Raw genomic sequence first — 21,180 nt, forward strand, 5'->3', positions numbered from 1 at the left:
CATCCCTATATTTCATTTTGATTGATACACATGCAGTGCCTAAACTCCGTGTACAAGGACTGTTAGCAGAAATTGATGATGTTAGGATGAATGTAGAAAGAACCAACTTGATATTCAAACAGTAGGTGGTTAAAAACATATTTCTGCAAATTGCCCCATCGCTAACCAATGTCACTTTGTATTTTAGCTGCACACAGACCTGGATCCTGGGAGCAAAAAAATCAAGTATATCCTGTCAGGTGATGGAGCTGGGACAATATTTCAAATAAATGATATAACAGGAGATATCCATGCGATAAAAAGACTTGACCGGGAAGAAAAAGCTGAGTATACTCTAACAGCTCAAGCAGTGGACTGGGAGACGAACAAGCCTCTGGAGCCTCCTTCTGAATTTATTATTAAAGTTCAAGACATCAATGACAATGCGCCAGAGTTTCTTAACGGACCTTATCATGCTACCGTGCCAGAGATGTCCATTTTGGGTAAGTATGCTTCCAATTTCACAGAACTATTAAGAGTCCTCTTTAAAATAGATTCTGGCATCAAGGCTGGTGTGTTGCTGAATAAAAGACATTTATTACCATCTTATCTCTAATTTGCATTTCCAAATCCCCTTTTTTGGCCTAAGTTCCACAGCTCAATAGCTTTAGTCCCTTAGTAATAGGAACTGACGAAGCAGTTTTATTAAAATATCTCTCCTTACGACGACAGTCCTTCAATAGGCTGAATTTGTATTCCTCTCATAAACTTGTAGTTTGAGTATTGTTACTGAGATGGATTTATCAAGATTTGTTCCAACATGCCAGACTAATCCTATTGATATTTGCTTGATGTTTAATTTTTTGTTTGTGTATATTCACATGCAGATGCAGCGCATAGAGAAAGAGAAAATGGTCTAAATCTGTAGTCAGCCAGATATTGGATTGAGCTGGTGGGTCAAGTCAAGAGTGAATTAGGAATTCACAGTTGCCAGAGACTTCTTTGTAACCGAACTTTCTGTGGGAGCACAGCAATTACCGGTGTCCCACTCACACTTGTTTGGAGGGGATTCAAGTATCTATTATATTTTACAGAGCAGTTTCTCTTTCAAAACGTGATTTTCTCCCTTTTCTTTTTCTTTTTTTTTGGATATGCTTATCTATCCTCCCCCCTGGCCTTGGTCTAGGAAACGCCTGTTCCCAGACTTTATATTATTAGAGGAAGGGTTTTAGACCTCTTCCTTATCTGACAAGAAAAGGCAGCATCCAAAATTCAGAATCTAAGATCACAAAAGTCATTCTTACATATGTAATAAGTACCCTGGCTTGTTTGAAATTGCATTCAAGACAACCTACAAGGGTACATACTGTGCAGCAAAATCACGTAAACTAAAGCAGGTGAAATGATGAGACAACTAGAAAACACAAGTAAATGTATAAATTGAAGGCCACAATTAGGTAAATAGCTTGGCTTCATTTGAATTCTTTCCTCTTAACCTACAATATAACTTTGGTAAATAGACCGACCCACTGTAGCAGTGAATGAGCATTTTGGGTCTTCATATCTTACCCATGTGTTTATCTTGCCAGGACTCTACTTTATTTATCTCTTGTGCAAGGAATTCTGCTTTCCCCCCTCCCCCTTCTTCCACTTGCTCTTCTATAGCTGGTTGAAATGACATGTTTTCTAGGGAAACTTCTTTGGCTTTCTAGCAGGCAGTTACCTTTCAACCATCACCACAAGAAGAAACCCACAAATGACCAAAAGCACCTCCATGTTTAGATTTCTTTAAGAATCTCACATGCAGGGGCGCCTGGGCGGCTCAGTTGGTTAAGCATCTGACTTCAGCTTAAGTCATGATCTCACAGTTCTTGAGTTTGAGCCCCACATCAAGCTCTATGTCAGCTCAGAGTCTGAAGCCTATTTCAGATTCTGTGTCTCCCTCCCTCTGGCCCTCCCCTGCTCTCACTCAAATTCTCTCTCTCTCTCTCTCTCTCTCTCTCATGCTCTCAAAAATAAACATTGAAAAAAAATTAAAAAGAAAGGAATCTGACATGCAAACAGGAGCTGAGAAACAGTATTTTGTCTTCTTATCTTCCCTCTTTTTCTTTGATCAACTCATTTAGAGCAGAGAATTTCTCTAATTTATCTTTTTATTTTTTATCTAGATTATAGTAAGATGGTTTTAAAGGACTCCCGATACCTCAATACATACAGAACACTTTGTCTTAATTGCTAATAAGTGATCAACTATTGTTTTCAACTCATTATTATTCCTGCATCATAATGGCCAAATCTATATCTATTTATTGTAAATATGTCAGAGGCTTCCTTTTCTGTGTGTGGGTCATGTACCTGATAAATAGGCTCAGAAAGAAAACCCCCAAAACTTATGAAGACTTCAAGGTCATTCAGCTAAGAAAAGTATATTAAACATAATACTAGCTACATAATGCAGTGTATAAATGTATACTTATAAATATATATGCATTTTCTTCATAATTAAGTAGAGACTAAAGGAAGTGATCTGTAGTAACATATGCACAGTAATTTTTTAAAAGTGTGTAGCCTGTGACCTCTCTTTCAAAAACCTGTGGTTTGTGCTACAATTGAGAGTGTGGTTTTTGAAGTTAGATAGATGGAGTTTTGAATCCTAGTTCCATCCCTTATTATCTGGTTGACTTTGAAGTTCAGGGAGGTTAAATTATTGCTTATTTTCCCAAGCTACAATGCAAAGATAATAATTTCCATCTCGCTTTCATTTGTGTGAGAATTGCATGAGAAAACACAAGCTCAAGGTGTGCTGTAAAGTAAGTAAGTGTGCAAAATTGGTTGTTGCAGTTTTTAAAATAATTTTTATTAATCTGTTTCCCACATTACCTTTGGACCTTTCCTCAAGTATTGATTTTATGCATTGGGTGTTTGGTTTCTGTTTGACTCCAGCCTCTCTGGTTAAAAGAAGCAGAGGCAGCTGCACTATTTTATTGTCAACTGTGAATTATTCCCTTCATTTCTCATGAAGGTGAATATCAGGATGAAGGTCAGCTACTATCTCCTTTCTCTCCCCATTACCACTGTTCTCTCTCAGCCTGGCTCTTCCCTCCCCTCCTTAGTTCTTTCATTTTTCTTCTTTTGCTACTGAGGAAATGCCAGCACTTGCACCTGCACGCCCTGAGGAATGCCAGCAAGGACTGGGGATTGCACTGTGCAGACAGTGAAAAATAAAATTCTAATTGAGAAATTTACCAATATTAAATTGAAATGAATGTGATGTTCAAGAACTGTCTGCCAGCTGACAGGCTGTCAAGACAAAACACACATATATATTTGCCCAAATGGCAGCCAAATTATTTTAGAAATATCTTACTTGGAAGCTAGAGACACAGCTCTTTTATATTCTACTGTGAATTTCAGAACTTGATAAGAATTCTCTTTTATAGCAGAACCACATAAAGAGTGGCATGTGAGCTTGTCTGATTTTAACTGTGAATCCCAAACTAGCATTGTTGAGGTGGGTTTTCAATGCAAATTTGCCTACACCTATTGAGTTCCAGGCAAAATAGATATTTTTAATGATGTGGTACATTGGGGTGAAGGGTATTTAACCTGACCATATGCCTACACCTGTGTTTGGATAAAGTAAACTTTTATTTGAGTTGAAAACAGAATCTCAGATTATTTGACTGCAAACCTGCCTTCTATTTGTGTAAATGACAAAATCTGTAGAAGCCTTACTTTATCTGTAGAGTGTGCACAGTGATCTCTACCTAAATAAATATGTTGGGAAAAATTTAATGATTGCATTTAAAATACTTGACAGAGCACAGAGTTAGTGACCAGCGTCTATTAGTTTCTTTACAGCCATCCATTCGTGAGTTACTTCTACTAATAAGATTCAGTAACCTATATCAGTGCCTTGGTCAATGAAAGACTTTGCAGCAAATCTTACCTTTGTATTTCAAAAAATGTATATGTTGAAATGAATCCTATTTCATTCAAAAGGGCATATTGGTGAACGCGGTGGTGAAGAAATGAGAAGCCAAATGATGCTTAAGCTGGTAGATGTTTCTGCATTATAGAGTACACAATGATATGATACATAACACTAGAGGCTTTCTTAGTTTTCTTTGAGATTCAGGGCTTCTCCAGTTATGATCAATGTATTTTGAAAAGTTGCTATTGCCAGAAGCTGTATTAAATGCTTTTAATATCTGCGACAACCATCCACCACCAGTACTGATATTAACTTCCTTATTTCTCATTATTTTTAATCAGAAAACTAGGGAAAATAATAGCTAATCCAAATCCAGATATTAAGTGGAGGAGCTGGGATTTAAATCCAGACATCTGGCTCTAGCTCTCTTGGGTTTAACCAGTATGCTGTACTCATCTTTGATAATATCTCTAGAGAATTTTGTTTATATGAGCACTATGCTTCAGCTGCATATTTATAATAGTTAATATTTTTCCAAGGTGGATGATCGCTTGAGGTCAAAATACTTTGCAAATTATTTTTTATTATTATTTTTATACTATGCAAATTAAATAAAAAACTAAGACAGGATTTAGAAAGGAAAAGTTTGGGTAGAGCTTTACACAATTTTCAACATAGGCACAGAAGCACTATACAAATGTAAGAACAATACATCACACACATATTCAGATAACAATAAAATTAATTAGGGGCCATGTGGTGAAGACTGGCCCTGAAGTGCTGTTGGTATAATAAAGATAAAGATTACAGACAGTAACTGAGTTTGACTCTGGATTTCCTGGTTGTGAATGGAAGAAGAGGATGTAGTCCACCAAAATATCAGAAGAAAGTTAAGAGATGGCTTAGTAAGATATATTTTATTTTATTTTTTAATGTTTATATTTTGAGAGAGAGAAAGAGAGTGTGCAAGTGGGGGAGGAAGGACAGAGGATCCAAAGCAGGCTCTGTGCTGACAGCAGTGAGCCCTTGCAAGGGTTGAACTGAACCGTGATCATGACATGAGCTGAAGTCAGATGCTCAACTGACTGAGCCACCCAGGTGCCTGAGTAAGATATATTTTCAAAAGGCAATTCTCACTGCTTTCCAAAGGTTTACAGCTGAAGCTGTTATGGAAGTCAGTACAGACACAATACACAAGAAAATTCATTCTCCTTCAACACTAACTGAGCCAAAGGAAAATGTTAAAAATTGAAAATAATTTCCATCATTTTCCTTCTATTTTCTCTTGCCATTAATATTAAGCCTTTTCTTTATAAATATGCCCTTTTATGATAAACATCCTCAAATCTTTTGCAGGAAGGCCCACATAAAATACATATTATTTATTTTGTATCTTTTGTTATCTTTGATTTGGAATACATTTAGTCTTAGAGAAAAGGGGTAAATGTAGTTCAAGTCTGTTTTTCTTGAACCATTTGAGAGTTAGTTGCTGACTTGATGCCCCACCACCATGGAAAACCTCAGTAAGTCCTTCCCACAAGCACAATGCAGCCATCACCATTAGGAAATTTATATTGATATACCATTGCTATTGAAAACACAGACCTAAGACACGTGTCTCCAATGATGGCAATAATGTTCTTTTATATTAAAAATATCAAATCCAGGACTGTAGGTACATTACCATTATGTCTCTTTAGACTACTTCAATCTGGAATGGTTCTTAAGTCTTTGCTTTTATGATGCTTTTGTGTGGGGATTATAGAGGAGTTAAACTATAGAATTTCTTAGTTAGGATTTGTCTGATGTTTCCTTGAGATTAGATCCAGAATATGCATCTTGGACAGTGCTATCACAGATAATATCTTACTGATTTGTATCAGGTGGTACAATATTTTTATTTATTACATTATTGGTGATGAAAACTTTTGATCACTTCATTAAGTCAGTGTCCACCATGTGCCTCCATTGTAAAGTTATTTTTATTCTTTGTACTTAATAACAACTTTGTGGGCAGGTGCTTTAAGCCTAAGTAAATACTTATTCTTCATCAAATTAGTACACCCCCCCAGTTTTAGCATTTATTGAAGTTTTTTGGCTGAATTAATTATTACTGTGACAGCTGCCAAATGGTAGTTATACTGATACCCTCATTCCATCTGCATTGATTACTTGACATTAGTCTTTAAGGAAAAACTTTCTTTCTTCCCATTTATTTGCTTGTGTATTTATTTATGTTAATTAGGACTTTTAGATTTCTGTTATATTTAGTGAGTTATACTATGTTATTACCATTATTTATCTTAATGCCATGATAATAGTTATGAATCACATTTATATTAGACAAGGCCATGACAGACCTTGAAGCTGGTTCTGTGTCCTGTAGACATGCCTCATCATTCTTTGGGTACAGTCTTATGTCTGGCCAGAGTGTTCTAGGTTTGTTTTGTACTTTCCCTGCCCTGGCCCTGGAATTTGCCATTTATACAAAGACACTTGGTTCCCTTTAAAACAGACTTGTATTTGGTGCCAAGTTCAGGGTATTGGTAGTATTCATTGCACCAGGGTGTTGCTACTCTTGTATCTTCTCAGCAAACAGGGCAGAATGAAGTAATGTATGAGAGCATGTGAACACACACAAACACACACACATTTATCTGTACTGAGTTGAATGGTGTTCTGCCCTAGTTTTGTCTGCCAGGACTTTAGAATGTACCTTTATTTGGAAATGGGGTCTTTACAGATATAAGTAGTTAAATCAAGGCCATGAGGTAGATGGAGGCAGAGATGGAATGCTGCCCTAAGAAATGTCAAGAGCTGCTGTTAGCTGGAAGGGGAAAGGGAACATTCTTCAGGAGAAACGTGGGCCTGTCCACACTGATCTTGGACTCCACATCTGTGAGACGATAAATTCTTATTGTTTTCAGCAACCCGATTTGAGATGTTTTGTTATGGTAGCCATCGGAAACTAATGCACAATCGATGTATTGAAAACCACAAGTTTGTCTCTAAGCTTCTAGTTCTAAAGCAACACCAGAGGGTTCATTATATACTTTTTCCTTTCTTCAACCATAAGAAACTGGAGTTTCCTTATCCTCAATATATTTATTATTTGGATCACCCTTCATATCCTCTAATAAGGGATTTCAATTTGTTCCTTTTGCCCAATCCCAGATCCCTCACACAATGTTTATCTGTTGTATGCTCCTTCCATCTTTTTGTCCTTAACACAGATTCTTATCTTGTCCAGCCACACTTAAAGGCTTTAGTACAAAATTGTTCAGATGACAGGAAGACAGGAATGGAGGCAGGACATTTATAGTACTCTCTGCTTTTGCTCCCTATTCCTCAATTGTTTCTTATTGTATAATGGACCTATAGCAACATTTTCCAATCTGTATTCAAAATAGGTTTACTAAAAAAAAATCAAATTCAATTGATAAACACTGAATTTTGGAAAATGCAATGCTTTTTGTACTTCTGAGTCTTTAAAGTATTAAAATGTCATAATTTGATAAATTTGCCTTATATGCTCTTTTGGAGATTCAGACATTTATATGATCCCAGAAGCTATTTTTTAAATAAATATTTTGCAGCACTGCATAATTTTATACTATCAAAGCTTTACAAACACATGTATAGTGAGAAAAGATTTTTGATTCTTTGCAAAGCACACACAATAGTTTAGCATGTAGCTAAATAGTAAAATTTGCAATTTCTAAAGAGTGAATTAAAAATTATGATGACTGTAGCTTACATGGATTAACTTGTCATTGTTGTCACTGCCCAGCACTTATTTTAGTCGCATATGAACAAGATTCCCAAAGCACTAAAGAGTTCATTTCCATATTCTTTTTTTAATTATTAAAGAAACAATTTTTGTCACGTAAGCTTAAAAGATCAAAGAATGTTCATACTAACAAACTGTCTTAAACCTCACATTCTCTTTTCTTATAATGTTGAGGTTGTGGATTTCTTTCTCTCCCTTGGCTAGATTTATTTTAAAAAGGTAACATTTCTGTATTTTAATGGAAAGATGCAAAATGAGGAAGGGGAAATACATCTCTTGATGGATTTGATTATTTTTTTGTGTGTTGTTTGATTCAGAGTGATGAGCAAAACTGCAATTCTTTAGGAAAACATGGGTGGGGAATCATGGGGATTGAAATAAATACTCTCAAAAGAAATCCAGCTGCTCTACCTGATATGAATGCCTGTAACAGCTGTGGTTCCAAAACTCGAAGATGACGTGAGGATTGTGTAGTTTCTGTTTTGCATCAAGAAGCTAACCTTCATTAGGAATACGTATTTGAAATACTGAGAACTATTCTCCTACCGGGAAATTTGTACTTCTCATAAGGAAAATTAAAATACCTCCAGAAAAACTTTGTATTATAGGGTGAGGATTGAGAAACCCTTGGTAGAATTGTCATTCTACCTAGACAATCCAATGATGCTGTTGTCTTCCTTGCCTCTTTGCCCTCATATGAGAATTAATATTTTAGGACTCAACATATTTATTGATTCCAGAGCCAAAGGGCAAGTCTTCTGTAAGTTATTCAAACGATGTTGTGTCCAGAGCTCTGTGAATTAGCATCAACACCTGCAGTATTAGGCGTTTTTCTGTTACATTGTCATTCGAGGAAACCATGAATTAAAAGGGACCGAAGAGTAAAAGCTTATAGAGTTCAGTCTTTGCCCACTTCGCCTGGTAGAGATATAAATCAGCTGCATGTCAGGGCAGCTTCCAAACACACATTTGTGAAATTCTGGTCTTGGCTGAAAATGAATGTGGGACACCGTTGTCAATATATTTTTGGTATCAGCATGTTCCTGTCAGAACCTTGCCTCTTGGAGCTGTTGGGAATTCCTTAGAATGTTTATGCATTTATTAATATTATTTCTTTAACTTTGATATTTGTGCATAATGGGCTTAACAATAGTACTTCCTGGATTCACTGGACTTTAAAAATTACCATTTGATTTTTCAGACCCAAATGCTTTATTCCTTGGTTGTTTTATGAGGTATGTTTTGTTGTTTTTTATTATTCTGCTTACCAATAATTTCACATAGAGAAAAACAATGAGATTTATGTGGTGAGATAGCTACATGTATAGATAAGCACAAGATTAATAGATAAAAAGTGGTAGAGCTGTTAAAAAAGGGAAGAATAAAGATATATAGATATGTAAAATGTAGACCTATGGATAAAAGAGCTATATGTGTTTGTGTGTGTGTGTGTGTGTGTGTGTGTGTGTGTGTGTACGTACATACTTGGTATATAATTATCGTAAAAAAAGACAAAAACTAGTTCTATGGGAGGCTGTAGATGAGAGTATATGGATTGCTTCAAATCCATCTCCCATTGTAAGAGAGTAGGTTTTCATCCCTTGTGTCTGTATTTGAAGGGTTTAAAGTCAGCATAACTATATATGTTGCCAAGATGATTTTATTCATTTTCTTTTTGTCAGTGAACATGACAGTAAAGGGTCTTCCCTGTATAACCATGTCAGATTTTTCAGCCTCATCAATATCTATCAATTATAAATCTTTGCAAGACACAAGAGCCATCTGAGTTCATGAAATATATTCAAGGTGGGAGAAGGGGAGAGGGTGTGTGGGGAGGAAGACCACAGATATAAAAGTGCCATTTTCATCACATTATATCAAGTGTACCTACTATCAGGATTTATTCCTGTTGTTGTTCATCTTGATCACCTGGTCGAGGTATTATTTTATCAGATTTCTCTACCATAAAGCTACTCTCTCCCCCCAATTCCTTCTATTTGGAAGGAAGTGTCTATGTGTAGTATGTATTTAAAGAGTGGAAGGTTATGCTTCCCTCCCACACCATGTAATCACATTGCTCATGTCATTTCTCATACAAGAGATTTTTCTCTTCTGTCCTTTCCCTTTCTTTACTTCTTTCTTTCATTTAACCAATATGTGTACTCACTGGTTATTTCCTTTGTACCTTGTCTTAAAATCCAATAGAGCTTTATTTTCTCACTCAACTTTTTTGTAAGCTTTGGCCACTGGAAGCCTTTTTAGTTGTTTCCTGTGTCCCTTTGACATCCATCCATCCATCCATCATCGTCGTCGTCATCGTCTTAGTTGTTTCCTGTGTCCCTTTGACATCCATCCATCCATCATCGTCGTCGTCGTCATCATCATCATCACTACTTTGGTTTAGATTTTAGTGCTTGTTTTCTTACTTTCTTGCACTGCATGATGCTCCAGGCTTTTCTTGTATAATTATTGCTCCAATTCTAGAATAAACTATTTTTCCAAGGAACCTGTTCTTTTATTGGAGTGTTAGAAACCAGGATGAGTATTGGATGTATTTGTTCCTACTGAGTTGCCTTTGCTCTTAGGCCTTCTCAGCTGATACAGGGAGGACAAATATATGTAGATATGCTAAATTATACACACACAAAGACATATATACATATATATTATATAAATATATATGGATAATAGTGTTTATACTAATATACTAATATATATAGTATATAGTATATATATATTATACTAGTATATTATATAATATACTAATATATATTAGTATATTAGTATATTAATGTGTATACACACAGAGTATATCTAAACACACTTTACAAGCAGATACACATATACACTCACACACTTACGTCTGCCCCTTTTCCTCCCACCACCCCCAGTAAGTTTTAAAATGCATATATAATACAGTTGTATTATTTTGTCACAGGTTGAATTTTATCCTGGTAAACTCTAACTCTATTTTTTAAATTTGAATATATTAATATGTACTCATTGTGCTATAAAGTGTAATGCTTTAGATAAGGATGCTGTGCTATGATTCCACCATTACAGCCTCCTACACAATAGCTTTACTACTTTAAAAATATTCCTTGAGCTTTACCTATGAAGCTTTCTCACATCCTTCCTTAACTCCCAGTAAACACTGATCTGTTTATCGATTCTGTACTTTTGTCTTTCCTAGAATGTCATACAAAGAAATAATATAGTATGTAGACCTTTCACTTAGTAGTATGCATTTGAGATTCATTCATCCATGTTTTTACATGGCTTAATAGTTCATTCCTTTTAATCACTAAGAAGTATGCTATTATGAATTACAGTTTGTTTAGCCATTCACCTATTGAAGGATAATTTTATTGCTTCCAGTATTGTGATTATAAATAAAGTTGCTCTAAGTAAAAGTTTTTATTTAGAAGTTAGGTTTTTTTTATTATAGTTTATTATCAAGTTGGTTTCTGTATAACACCCAGTGCTCATCACGGGTGCCCTCCTCCATGCCCATCACTGATTTTCCCCTCTCCCCCACACCATATCAATCCTCAGTTCTCAGCTTTTAAGAGTCTCTTAGGGTTTGCCTCTCTCCCTCTCCTTAACTATTTTCCTCTTCCCTCCCCCATAGTCCTCTTTTAAGTTTCTCCTGTTCCACATATGATTGATAACATATGGTATCTTTCTCTACCAGACTTATTTCACTTAGCCTAATACCCTTGAGTTCCATACACGTTGCTACACATGGCCAGATTTCATTCTTTCTCATTGCCATGTAGTATCCCATAGTATATATAAACCACATAGAGGTTAGTTTTTTATGTTTAGTTTTTAATTTAATTTATTTATTTTTATTTCTGAGAGAGAGAAACAGCATGAGCAAAGGAGGGTCAGAGAAAGAGAGAGACAGAGATTCTGAAACAGGCTCCAGGCTCTGAGCTAGCTGTCAGCATAGAGCCCAATGTGGGGCTCAAACCCACGAACTGTGAGATCATGACCTGAGCTGAAGTCAGATGCTTAACCAACTGAGCCACCCAGGTGCCCCTATTTTTTTATTTTAGAGAAAGCCTGAGTGGTGAAGGGACAGAGAGAGGGAGACAGAATCTGAAGCAGGCTGCAGACTCTGAGCTGTCAGCACAGAGCCTGTTGCAGGGCTCATATCCATGAACTGTGAGATCATGATCTGAGCTGATGTAGGATCTTTAACTGGCGAGCCACCCAGGCACCTCTAGAAGTTAAATTTCAATTTAGTTGGATAAATATCTAGGAGTATGACTGCTTATATTTAATTTTGTAAGAAATTTTAATTGGTTTAATGAAAATACTGACAACAAAGCCCTATCTATAATCTATAAAACACTATAAAGATATCCCTCTCTGGTCATCAGACATAACAATGTAGAAAACCTAGAATAGAAAGCAATCAGTTAATGTAGAGATGAACATAAGTACTTGAATGAGTTCCAGTCATCACATTATAAGCAGGAACTATGTTAAAATACTGTCAGCCCTTTGGAAATGCAACCCAAGAGGATTTTTAAAAAATTTATGTTTTATTTATTTGTGTGAGAGAAACAATGTGAGCAGGGGAGGGTCACAGAGAGAGAGAGGGAGACACAGAATCTGAGGCAGGCTCCAGTCTCTGAGCTAGCTGTCAGCATAGAGCCCGACATGGGGCTCGAACCCACGAACTGTGAGATCATGACCTGAGCCAAAGTCGGACACTCAACCGACTGAGCCACCCAGGCACCCTGGATTTTTTTTTTTTAATCTTTCCTTTCTTCTGGTCAAAATGAGTCCTCCTGATTCTATTCTTTGAAAGAGTGTTAACGGGCACTCTTCACCAGCTTGCCTCTAACATCATAACTTTGCCTGTTCCTACTTCTTGAAAGTTTGTATGTAAAAAGGGAATGAGTGCAGATATGAGTATTTTCTGGTCCATAACCATCTACAGAGAACCTACTCGTTCTGGCTGTAGTGAACATCCATTGAGTGTCTGCCTAACTCATGTTGTGTTTATTCTCTACTACCTGCCCATCTCCCTGTTAACAGTATGGATAATTAGCAGTCAGTTTATATAAGGTTGCTTCTGTTCTAGAACACAGGTAGACAGTTGATCAAATCTAATTCAATTAGTCTCAACCCAGGAATTTGCCATGAAGACTCAGAAGATTTTGAAATAGAATCTTTCTAAGTAGCTCAACATAGAAACATGTGAACATGGAAATAATTATGTAGAAATTATCTTTTCATCATATCTATTTGAGAAATGGAAAAGCTACACTTGAGAGACAGGGATAGGGAGATGAAACAAATAACAAAGAAAAAAAAACATGAGAGACTCTGAAAGTCCTTAGTGGATATTTTAGTTTCTGGTTCTCTAGAAACATACTGAGTCTTAGGTAATTCCCACCTCTGGCTTATGTAGCACTTATCTTCACAATATAATATGAGTAAAAGAGGAAGTTTTGTCTTTATCTGCCATCAACTGCTGCTCATATAAAAACATGACCTGAAATGTTATATTCTTGGGAATATTTAACCTGAAATTGGGGATGGGTTATCCCTTCTACCAGGCTTTTGAAAAGATCATGCATCTCCTTGACCTGGGAAAGAAAGAAAATGAGCGAAGGAATAGTCTCAGTTCTGTATGAAAAAAGACCCTTCTTGCCAAATGCAATGTCACTTTTCCACCCATTTATATTCATAGATCCTTTGAATGGATATAAGATAACCTACAGTCTTCTGTGCTTTGTTCTTTTGAAAATTACTATTCAAAATAATAAACTATTTTCTAAAAAGAAAGAAAGAAAATTACTATTAAAGAAAAGCTGGATGATCAAGACTGAAAACAAAGGACAAAATCCATTCCTGAGTATGTCTTTATTGTCCTTTTTTTCTCACCTTGACAGAATCATCTGAATAATGATAATCACCCCAGGATCCTTTTTTTGTATTGTTATTCCTGTGTAATTATTAGGGCTGCTCATACCATTAGGTGACAATGAAATAATACTAAACGATCGTCACACATTTATGTATATGGAACAAGTTACAATGTCAAAATTAAATGAAAGGAGAAGTTCCTGGATCTGTCTTAAGAGAAGCTCTTGCTGTGTCTCACCGCTCCAGGAAATGCTAGGTACATGCACACTGAGCACCTTTTAGGGGGCCCCACAGCAAGGAAAGTAAGACCACGTGTTGTGAATCTAGCATTGTCTCCCTCCTTCACATAGCAAGAAGGGCATTGGTGAGTTAGAATTTTCATAAGCATGGAGGGCAATTCTTGTTCTTATTCAGGCGTTTCTACATGTTTGCCTTTTCTTGTTCCTGTACATATTTTTAAATAATGCATTAAAGTATAATGTCCACACAGTAACTTTATAAGTCCTAAGAGCACATGCTCACTCACTGAACAGATTCGTGTAATTAGCACCCAAATAAAAAACAGTCGGAATAGTATTTGCCTTGCAAAATTCATTCCTGGGCTTCTTCCTGTCACTATTAAAAGTGTAACATTTTGTCTGCTTTGTAGTTAATACAAGTAGACCATACACTACTCTGGCTTTTGTGTCTCCTTTCTTTCTTTCTGTGTTCCAGACAGGCTTGAAATCAGTTTAATCAAATTTACGAGATACGTGAATGAATCAGTGAATACGTTGATTTTTATATTCATTCATCTTGTTAATCCCTCCCACCCTTCTCCTTTTTTCTTTTAGGTTTTGGTGTTAGCAGGTAACTTTACCATTAGATATGTCCCTTCACATATCCTTCCTTTATGTATCCAGCTCAGTGCAGACTGTGGGAACTTCCACATAGAGGTCAGGGTTGGTTTGTTAAATCTGCATCCATGGAATACAGAAGTGTTTTCTAATCTACCTGAAAAAAATCTTATTAATTAATTAACTTATTTATTTATTGAGGGAGACAATGAGCCTGGGAGAGAGGCAGAAGGAGGCAGGAGAGAGAATCTCACACAGGCTCCACACCCAGCTCTGCATGGAGCCCATTGCAGAGCTCAATCCCACGATACCAGGATCATGACCTGAGCCCAAATCTATAGTATGACACTTGTCCTGAGCCACTCAGGTCCCCAAATCTCACATTTTTTCCTAAAAGAAATTTACTTACCGCAAAACTACCTGAGATTATGCCTTTGATATAGAAGGAGACTGGACTGGATATATATACGTCTGTCACTGTGTATTTGAAACTAATTAATGCTGATTCCTTGCATACCTAGAGTCCCCCTCTGGAATGCTCTTCCTATTTTGGAGAGCAACATGTTATGCAAAATGCATGTTTAAATTTTGGTATTTGCCAAGCAAGGACACACACAGCAGATGTTCTCTCTTAGCCATACCTACCACACATAGTTTGTCAGAGAGGGTCACCTACTTTCTTACAGCTTGCCAGAGATGTGGAAGGACCATCACAGCAGAAACTATGACTGCCTGGAGGACTCAGAGATGCCTGGAGATATCACTGGGAGTTTTGCTCACCTAAGATTTACGTGGCAGGGTATCCATTAAAATGTCCTATTTCCTTAAGACTCAGAGAAGCTGTAGCCATTTGTTAAGATCTTTGGAACACAGGACAAATAGGCACGCAGTATCCTCCAATCAGAAGTCACATCCTGTGAGTAGTAGGCCAGAGGCTGTGCTGGTAGGCCTCTGTGGACTCTGCTGAAAGATCCGTTCCTGCAAAATGGAAAACGTGTTAGCATCATCTCTCCATTCCTAGGCCTAAGGCACCCAGAACATATAAATGATTAACATTGTATTCAGCGAGCAACCAGGTGGATGAATAGAAAAGCGTGTGATTATTTTAAATATTTGTTGGGAGCCTTTCCCTTATATCCATCACGTGAAACAATTCTGATCAGAAGATATTTCAAGATTTCAGGATAAAAGTGAGTTATTGCTGTGCTATCAGCGTTGGTGAAAAAGGCAGTTTTGAAGCTTCCCTATCCCCAAGCCTCAGAGACAGGAGCCATGTTGGGTTTTGAAGGGCCATTCAAACACATTAGACTTGGCATTTGCTTTGAACAGAAAAGATATTCCTGATTAATTTTAAGATTTGCCTGACTCTTTAGATATATCTGTAGCTCTTTAAGTTCTTCAGAGCTTCTGATACTATAGAAGCCAAGTTGAGCAGGGTGGGGAATGCTTAGATATGTAGGATTCAAGGTTAAGCTTAGGACTGCATGAAGAATATAAAAATGTGCCTCCCTGTGTCTGATGTAATGCTTCCTTGAAATGTTCAAAGGTAAATGCTTAGGCTTTGAAGCCAGACTGTGTTTGAATTGCGATCACCTCCTAACTACTGGGTGACCATACGAAGGGAATTTACCTCTCTGAATCTGAGATTCCTTTTCTTTAAAATGGGATTTAAAAAGCAAAATTATATGAAATGATAAAATACTCTGCCTGGTATGCAATATTCCAAATAATGTTGGTTGGCCCAGGTTCTGAGGCATAACTACCTGTTACAAAGTTCCCCCTGATTGGCCGCCTTAGTCAGCATGCTCTGTCTGAATTCTCTGAGCACCAATGTACATAAATTTGAGTCTTCCTGCATGATACTTTCTGTTGAGGATACATTTTCTGAATTAAGCTAGTTAGTTTGTTCAAATAATTGATTATTTTATTACCTTTAGTGCAGACTATATCTTTACTCTTTGTTTCTATGATCCCACCTACTCTATGAAAGAATTTTTAACATCTGATTACTATGTGCTGAGTTCCCTGCCTATAACTCAGACTGCCCACGTGACATATTTTTGTGAGATTGAGAAGTGTTTTTAACCAGCACATCCAAAACTGAATGTATCTGTATGTGTTGCTGTGTAACAGTGTTACTACCAAGTTTATGGCTTTTAACAGCACTCCTGTATTACGTCAAACAACCTGTGGGACAGGATCCATGCAAGGAGACCTATGGGTCCTCTGCATTTAAGAATCTTACAAAGCTGCAATCACAGTGTCAGCCAGCACTGAGGTCTCATCTGAGGCTCTACTGGGCAAGAATCATAATTCCAACATCTCTTGGTTGATGGAAGTGTTCAGATTCTTGAGGGCCTCCGCTTCTTTTTCTTATTTTAAAAAATTTTTAATGTTTATTTTTGAAAGAGAGAGAGAGCGAGAGCGAGCACACACATGCAGGGGAGGGACAGAGAGGAGGGAGACACAGAATCTGAAGCAGGCTTCAGGCTCTGAACTGTCAGCACAACCTGATGCAGGGCTGGAATGCACGAGCCATGAGATCATGACCTGAGCTGAGGTTAGATGCTTAACTGACTGAGCCACCCAGGCGCCCCAGATGACTTCCTTTTCTTTCCTGTGTGGTGATCATCTTCCACTCCTCCCTATATGGACTTTCCATATGATAGCTTAGAACATGGAAACCTGCTCCTTTATAGTCAACAAGAGAGAGTCTCTCGTATAGCAGTCATGAGAGTCTCCTGTGACATAATCCCTTCCCCTCAATACCTTTGCTGCATTGTGTATTGCTTAGAAACAAGTCATAGTTACCACTGATCTCCTCCTCTGTGGTTCTATAGTAGCAAGAGTGATTATTTCTAAAACAGGGTTTTGAGCATGGCATTCCCTTGCCACATGCCCTTGTGTGTCTTCCCTTTGTTCTTAGAAATAAATGTCAGTGGAATTTAACCATTTTACAATAGAGAAGAGTCACCTTCTCCTTTTCAACTGCTGTGTCTTCTCTCCCCATCCTAGTCCAAGAAGCCATTATATTTCACTTAGACTTTCTGGCTGGCCTCCGTGCTGGCTGTTGGATTTGCTATTCTGTGAATTCTAGTGCAGTCTCTGATTATGACATGTTCCTGCTTACTGAGTGTCAGTGTTTCTCCATTGCATTATACAGATTGTTCAACTTTTATAACACGGCTGATAATGCTCTGCCCAATTTAACTGTGCCAACATCCCTGTGTTTTCAAGCTGTTTACTCGCCCTTACAGGCCTACTTTTTGTCCATCATGTCTGATGGCCTCAGAGTCTCCACATTTGCCATTGATTTTGCCTGGGAGAGTCCAATTCCTCTTCATCTTTCTAGTTTGGATTTTTATCACTTCCTCCAGGTGTGTTCAAGCCTTCCTATTATTCTGTCTTTTCCTTTATACAAAGTATAATTGATTAATTAATTACTTGTGTAGTTATCTGTGCTTATCTAAGCTCCATGAAGATGGAGCCTATGCTTATTTTGTTCACTCTTGTCTTCCTGTGCCTATCAAGAGGCTAACATGAGTATATCTCAGAAAAAGAAAATACCAAGAAAAGGAAGATAGGACTCAAATAGTGAACAGTGTTCTCTTTAAATATTTCAGTTGAAATTAGGGAAACAGACAAAAAGAACGTTCTTCCTTGAGGTCAGGTGTGAAGGGCATTTGCTTTTTTCATGATCTGTGCTCCGGAGAGGTCAGTAGAGGAGCCTAGGGGAGGTTTGGTAATGACCAGACACAGAACAGTTGGTGCGATGGTAAGTATCTGGTACAGGTGATAGCATTCCAGGAATCCCATGCGGCAGCAAACTTCAGTGTGTTAGGGAAACATGAGGCATTTTGGTGCTGGAATGTTATCAAGATCTGTAGTGCCTCGCAGAGTGACAACACAGCTGATCTTGAACTGTGACAAAGAGAGAATTCTTTTTACGTGATGCTGTGTCTTCAGTCTTCTTCTATACAGCAGACAGACAAGGAAATGAGGAAAGTGCTATCTGTTTAAGAGAGAAGCTATTCTGGGCTTCCTCATCTGTTTTTCTTTTGATATTCAAGTTTAAGAGAAATCAGTCTTAAACAATAACATTCTTTCCCTTTATGACTCAATATAAAGTTGATTTATTTATTATTTCCTTTTAATTTTTGGTTGTCTGAAGTAAGAGCATCATGGAAAGCTGGGGAATAACAATGTCACAGTCTCCTTTCCAGGAAACTCATTTGTGTAGGATTTAGACAATGAAATATAAGACTGACTGTATCATCTGTTATTTTTCAGTGGCTTTAGAAACTTAGGCAGGACATGGAGGTGAATACATTAATTTTATTCAGATACAGGACATCAAAATCTTCAGGTGGTAACTAGATAACCTTTTAAAGAATAGGATTTAATGCACAGCATGAGATGCTAGAGTCTCAAATGAGCAGCAGAGAACGTGTAGACTCCAGAGAGGAAGTTGTGGATCTGGGAGGCTACTCATTAAATGTGCAAGTTTGTATATATTATTTATCGTCTCTGCACATCCAGTTTGTAATTTTAATTTTAATTTAATTTTTTGAGAGAGAGAGAAAATGTGTATGTGCCTAGGGAAAAGGCAGAGGGACAGAGAGACAGAACCCTTAAACAGGCTCCATGCTCAGCTCAGCACACAGTCTGATGCAGTGCTTGATCTTACAACAAAATCAAGACTTAGATACTTAACCAACTGAGCTGCCCAGGTACCCTAGTTTGCAATTTTTAAAGCAATTTTCTTTTACTGTTATTTAGGGAACTAATCTACATTCAGTAACACTTAGTAGGCCTTTAATATCTTAATTAAGAAATAAAAATACCATCCCCTACAAAATTCCTGGACTAGTGTCTTACACACAGTAGGTGCTTGCTAAATCTACACCATCATTATCTCATCATCAGCATCGCTATCATTACTACTACTGTAGACCAGTGTTACACTGGGCAATTTCACCTGATTTGATGTGCACACATATCTATAAGGCCTTTGTTTGTTTGTTTATATTAAGAAAAGCCAACAATTGATCAAGAGTCTTACAGCAAATATGCAGTGAATCTGGGATTTTATTCCTTCCAGTCTTACTACAAACCCTTTAACTAAATCATGAGTCTGTACATCCCAGTGGAGCACATGATTATATGTTAAATACCTGCATATTATAAAAATCACAGATGCTTTTAAGGTAGCTAGGGCTTTACTCACATCCCATTGTTCCCAGACTGAAACCTGGGCAATTATGTTGAAATACCTAAAACCAGGTAAGGAAATGTAATGTATTTCTGCCGTTTCGGCAGAGTTTATTCGGGGTGGAACTTGAGCAGCCTTTTCAGGATACTCTTTCTAGGAATAGAAAAATAAACTCTGTACTCTATCTTCCATCCTTCATTAATAAACATAAGAAGTATTCAAAGAAAGATTCAAATTCTTCTAATATCTGACTCAGTGATCAGGTCCATGATGGCAAGACCATTGCTCACGCACTTTGGCTTGGTGCTTGCAAGTATTTTGTTTTTAACTGTGACAAAAACTTCATTCTAATTCCCTCTTCTTCTTAGTTTATAACTCACTGTTTATGAATTGCAGGTTAATGCAATTTTTAAAATTTTTTTCTTAAGCTTTGCAAGAACCAAAAATCCCTAATACTTTATCTTTTTTGCACATATTCTCTCCTTCTCTCTCTCTCTCTCTCTATCACACACACACACACACACTCCTTTGCCTTCTACTCTCTCTATATGTTACAGTGTGTGTGTTTGTGTGTGGATTTGTGTGATACATACTGTCTGAGTTGTAGGGAAAATGCTGCCTTCTTTCCAAATCAAAAAGAAAAATGCGTAGAGTCTGGAACAGCAACAAAAATAGCTGGCTTGACTCACAGTCTCTCTACTGTGAAATATAAATTCTATCCTGAAGGGAATTCTCTTTTCTGTCTCGTGCAGCCTACTGTCCATACATACACACATAGTGAAATATGTGCAGATTCTAAAGTCTTCATAGGAACATGAGAGATCATTAATTTTGTATTATCTTGGCAAAAATGGGAGTGAGAAATTATTTATATTGTGGGCTGAATTCAAGGCAGTTCAAGTTCCAAAGAATTGAGTTTCTGCACATGCCTACGAAGCCTCTTGTTTGAAGAATTCCACATTACCCCCATTTACTTCTTTATGAGTTTGTCAGTTCCAACTGTAATATACAGTATTGAATAGTCTTGTTCTAAGAAGATGATGGAATCATTTCTTTATAGTGGTGCTTCAAGTAATCGTGCTTGATTTCAGTGGGTTTTATAAATGTAGTAAAAATGTATCTGAAATGGCACATGCTGCTAATGACAGAGGTAGAGGAGATAGAGGGTTAGATGTAAGAGAACTGATATCGAGTATGTAAATATGTATTATAGTTATCTCTGTGGATTCCTTAGTGTTTGTCTGAGGTTTCCATATGTTGTGTGGTAGTGTTGTATATCTTTGTGATCCCTTTGGTTGTCCACGATAGTACAGTCATGTGAGCAAAGCAGAGAAGTATATTAGACTCAGAGATTTATGATTTGCTTTAAGTCTGTTCCAGCTCTTATTATTTATAAGTCCCACAGAGACAAATCCCCTGTGCCAAATGTGCTTTCCCTAAACTTTCTACCAAATCTAGGATAATGCTTGGATCGGAAATAAGGGAGAAGGGACCAGACACAAGTGGAAAGTTGAGGTTATTCTTGGTGGTTGACCACCTTCAT

The 21,180-nt window shown here is 37.2% G+C and overlaps 1 protein-coding gene across 1 annotated transcript in view; it reads left to right on the forward strand.

Annotated features, from left to right (window-relative positions):
• The first annotated feature begins 419 nt into the window (after window positions 1-419).
• Window positions 420-21,180, forward strand: part of CDH8 (cadherin 8) — a 242,569-nt gene continuing 221,808 nt past the window's right edge. Inside the window, exon 1 of the mRNA XM_039218320.1 lies at window positions 420-482. Within this exon, the coding sequence (XP_039074251.1) occupies window positions 470-482 (13 nt within the window). The 5' untranslated portion in view covers window positions 420-469. The remainder of the gene's footprint in view (window positions 483-21,180) is intronic.

The sequence above is a fragment of the Hyaena hyaena genome, unplaced genomic scaffold (assembly GCF_003009895.1).
Source record: "Hyaena hyaena isolate Hyena2069 unplaced genomic scaffold, ASM300989v1 scaffold_749, whole genome shotgun sequence".
NCBI classification, from domain to species: domain Eukaryota; kingdom Metazoa; phylum Chordata; class Mammalia; order Carnivora; family Hyaenidae; genus Hyaena; species Hyaena hyaena.